Genomic DNA, 4,324 nt, shown 5'->3' with positions numbered 1-4,324 from the left:
GTGGGGGGGGGTGGGGGGGGGGGGGGGGGGGGGGGGGGTGGGGGGGTTAAAGCTGATTTAAAAGCCAGGCGGCTCCCCCGGTGCTGAGACCTCCTCATTTTCTCTTCCTCCATTAGAAGAGGTGATGGCAGGATCTCCACCTCCAGGCTGCAGTGTCTTGATTTCTGGACAGGTTCGGTCTGGAACCCACTTCATTTGATGACGGACTCTTCTTCCTGCGCTTGCTCCTAACAGGTTGTCCGAGCAGCTTTGTGAACAAGGTGTTCAACCCAAGTCATCCACATGCTGGGTCCTATTTGTGATCTGGGCATACTGTCAAAAACTGTGGTTTTTAGAGCAGAACCCAATAGTGCAGGCAGGACTAGGAGACCAGGTGGTAAAGATGAAAACACCTTAATAAAGGAAAATAAACAAGCTGATGTGGCAGCTGAACTCACATTACTGAAAGACACATAAAAATCATAAGGAAGCACTAGGAACTCAGCCATATCATGCCCAGACAACAAATAACACAAAGACTCAGACTTATATTCACAGACTAAACGAGACACAACCACAAATGCCTGGACAGGACATGCAGGTGACACAGATAAGGATTAATTATTAGAATGGGACACCAGAGAGTGCAGAGGCAGAAACCAGCCACCAGAGGGCAACATCCTGACAGTATCACAGAACTGACGAATAATCTGTCTGCATCTTTGTGATAATGATCATGAGTTATTGTCCCCTCTTGCAGAGCAAAGAAGCAACGTGGAAATATCCTCCATCCATCCTCCTTGTGAGCTGGATAACTTGAAAAATAAGTAATAAGTAATGTGCCAGCTTCCATGTGCATGTGTAGTACATGTACAAAACTATGCTTTCTAGTTTATATATTGGTTAAAAGTATATCTTCCTAAAATGATTGGGTTAACTCGTGGGGTGGCCAGAGATTAATCTACGATGGCCAAGGCCATTATTAGCCAAACCCTGACTCTGCTATTGAGCTTGATGGTGGATAAAATTGTTCCCTCCACTAGTCAGTATCTGTCATTCTGCACTGCCTTGGAAAATAAAATTTAAAAAGCACCTCTCTCTGTTTTTCTCCACAGTGTATCAAAAAAAAAAAAAAGGTTTACTTGCATTCTCTGTTCAATTTCAGACCAGAAGAGCAGTCATCTCAAAAACTACAAACATTCACTATTCAAATCCCTCAAAGATGGGAGACATTGGTGCATCCCTTGTTTTCAAATAAGAATAGTAATATCTCCAATTCTGACTGAGCCTTTTGTGTGTGCTCATAACTCACTGGTTTTGACTGTTTTGGATGTTTGGGGTCCTCTGGTGTTGTTCTTGATGATGTTGATGGAGACCTCATACTCCTGACCTGGTCCTAGCCCAGACTGGAAGTATTGGTTTTCAGCGGACTGAACAGTATTGACGACTTTTCCATTTTCTTCTTTCTGCAGAGACACATTGGGATGACGTGATGTGAGAGACTGCATAAAGGAGTTCACTTTATTTTGAGAAAACTAATTTATGACACAAAATCATAATGTTTTACATGCAGTGGGACCTGAATAACTTCTTTCAGCTTTTCTCTCCTCAGGGGTTGCCACAGTGAGTCAACCTCCTCCATCTCACTTTGTCCTCTGCATCCTCTGTCCTCATTATAACTACCTTTATGTCCTCTCTAACTGCATCCATATATCTCCTCTTTGGCTTTTTCATGGCAGCTGCATTTCTAACTTCCTTCTACCAATATCTCTCAAGCTTAAATTAATCAGGTTGGTGTTTAAGTTTTGTTTAAGAAAATGAGAATTAATAAACTACAACAGAGAGTTACAAACTAACACTGCATCTTATAGCGAGAGGATAAAATGTGTTTAAATTAACTGTTCACAGTTTGATATTTGAAAGATAAACATTAAGAGGTCCTAAGTTGTACTGGATGGCATATAACTTCAAATACTTGCTCAGACAAAACAGATTTGCACTTTTAACACAGAAAACAGCAGTTGTAAGACATAAAAAAACAGTTCTATGTTAAAAAGAAATGAAAAGGTTGCAGCGTCTGTATAAACTAACAAATCACAGCAAATGATCTTCAAATCACACGTTATCTAAAGCAAAAATTAAGAATAAAACCTCAGTGTAGCTGAGCTAAAAAATACTCTGAGTGGGATCATTTAAAAGCATATCTGTTTGTTTTTCACTCTTAGTTTAAATTATTTTTGCAGTGGATGTAACGTTTTCTTTATTAATTTCCTTAATGCTTACCTGAATTATTTTAACATAAAACTGCTCCTAAACTCAAGAGATGAACCAAAGTTATGTTCACACATAAAAGACAACCTAGAAAATATTTTTTTTATTTAAATCTTTAGGCTCTTTTTATTTCATTTAACCTTTATTTATAGTCTCATTGAGTCATGAGGACTCATTTTCAAGAAAGACCTGTCTTTGTTATTTGAAGCCTGTCACAACAATTTGGTCCCGTTTCCTCAGTTGAACTTATGAAAAATCTAAAAGATTATACAGTCTGACAAGTAGAAAATAGGATTTTGGCGCCAAGAAAGTGATTCCCAAAAAGCTATTAGCTGAAAATGGAACAATAATACATTTCTCAGGTTTTTGCTGGATTGTTTCTGTTTCTGAAAAACATGACCTTCAGATACTGTCAATCTGCTGGAGATGGATTATATTTATGATTTTTAGGTCAGTCACTTCTTTTTTTAAAACTTGACAGGCTCAAAGAAGGTGGAGGCCTAAATTTCTCCTAATGTAAACATGTTTAAGGCTTAATGGCAGGCTGACATTTGTTCATTATGAGAGGATCGAAATTATTTGGGCAAGTGGAATATAAATCGTCTTCATAATTAATTGTTTCCATAAAATTTTGCAGACAGTGGACCCCCTTCAACATAAAACTTAAGCTGCTTCCTTTGCAGTTGCATCAGTTTTTGCTTCTGACATGCATTTCCCAGATAGCAAAGAAATAGAGTGTACCAATTTCAGCCAAAGGAATCCAAAGGTCAGAAAAAGGCCAGCGTTTTTAAAGTTGAGCGAAACGTTGACGGAGGCGACTAAATGAAAGGCTCTGACTTATCAGCAGGCACAGCCATTTGTTTTCAAAGCCTTTCTGCCACGGATTCTGAAGAGTGGATTTAGCATCAGCTTTCTGACATCTTGATTTGCCTTCAGTGAGGTCCTTTGTCAAAGAAAATTAAATGGTTAGCACTGAAATAAATCTAGGTTTTAGTGAATCTTCTGAAAAACTGACATAGTCCATCATCTCCCACTTTCCTACGAATGTTAATAAAATGGGGAAAAGCCTTCAAAGAGACGGGTAGACAAACCGTGTTTCGGAAATGGATCTCCCAGGCATCAAAGGAGATGTCAAGTTGGTCCCACATAACCTCTACAGAGGTCTCCTTCACTGATTTAAATCTCAAACCTTCTGGCTGTGGAAGCTCTGTGAATATAGACGGTAAAACAAATAAAAATGTGTTATTTGACAAGATATTCTCAGTGAACTAGCACAGAAACGTGCTGTACCTGTAGCCACTCTTGCACTGACAGGAATGCTCTTTTTGTTGCTCAGGATAGCGTAGACATTGATCAGGTACTCAATGCCAGGTTCAAGCTCTTTAACAGAGGCGGCTGTTTGGTCTCCAGGCACAATGAATTCCATTAAAAGACCCCCAGGACTGGTGGGCACATATGTGACAAGGTATTCTGTGACCAGCATCTTGTTGTCCCAGGATAGGTCCACAGTGTCTGTGCTGACCTCACCAATCTTTAAGTCCTTTGGAGGTGACACTGGAAATATTGAAAATAACAAAAATATTATAAAATAAATAATAAATGTTGAGGGTGTTATCTCAAGTGGTTTATCATGTCCTGAATGACTGAATATCTACCACATAGCGTGCTGTTGGTGCTTAGCGTATTCTTAGTCTTGTGTATTCTTAGTTTAGTGAATGTAGTATATTCATAGTTCATGACTCGGATCTTACTAATGTTTTTCTTTACAATTTGTGTTTTTGTTGGATGTAACTGGGACCCTGTGTACATAGTTTTGTCCCACCTCATGTACCACATGTGGTGTGTATGACAAATAAATCTCTCTGACTCTGACTTTGATATAGTGCTAAATTCAGGCACAGCTGGTCCAAAGGACAACAATGGGTACAGCTCCACCTAAAAAATGAATTTGCCCCACAAAATAGTTCCTCGGAATGAATGACGCAAATTACTTATTTACTGAGGTTGCTGTATATGGTTTTGTTCTGTGTGTTTTTAGTGTGTTTTTCAACTATTTTGACATGTTTTAATGGAA

The 4,324-nt window shown here is 39.0% G+C and overlaps 1 protein-coding gene across 1 annotated transcript in view; it reads right to left on the bottom strand.

Moving 5' to 3' along the window:
• LOC119424733 (tenascin) overlaps window positions 1–4,324 on the bottom strand; it is a 49,087-nt gene that overhangs the window by 40,594 nt on the left and 4,169 nt on the right. The window contains exons 3-5 of the mRNA XM_037692232.1: window positions 3,541–3,804; window positions 3,342–3,457; window positions 1,292–1,445 (exon numbers count right to left, since the gene is read on the bottom strand). Coding sequence (XP_037548160.1) covers window positions 1,292–1,445; window positions 3,342–3,457; window positions 3,541–3,804 — 534 coding nt within the window. The remainder of the gene's footprint in view (window positions 1–1,291; window positions 1,446–3,341; window positions 3,458–3,540; window positions 3,805–4,324) is intronic.

Source organism: Nematolebias whitei, chromosome 18 (genome assembly GCF_014905685.2).
Source record: "Nematolebias whitei isolate Nwh7 chromosome 18, NemWhi1, whole genome shotgun sequence".
Classification (NCBI taxonomy): domain Eukaryota; kingdom Metazoa; phylum Chordata; class Actinopteri; order Cyprinodontiformes; family Rivulidae; genus Nematolebias; species Nematolebias whitei.
This window is presented reverse-complemented; position numbering and strand designations above follow the sequence as displayed.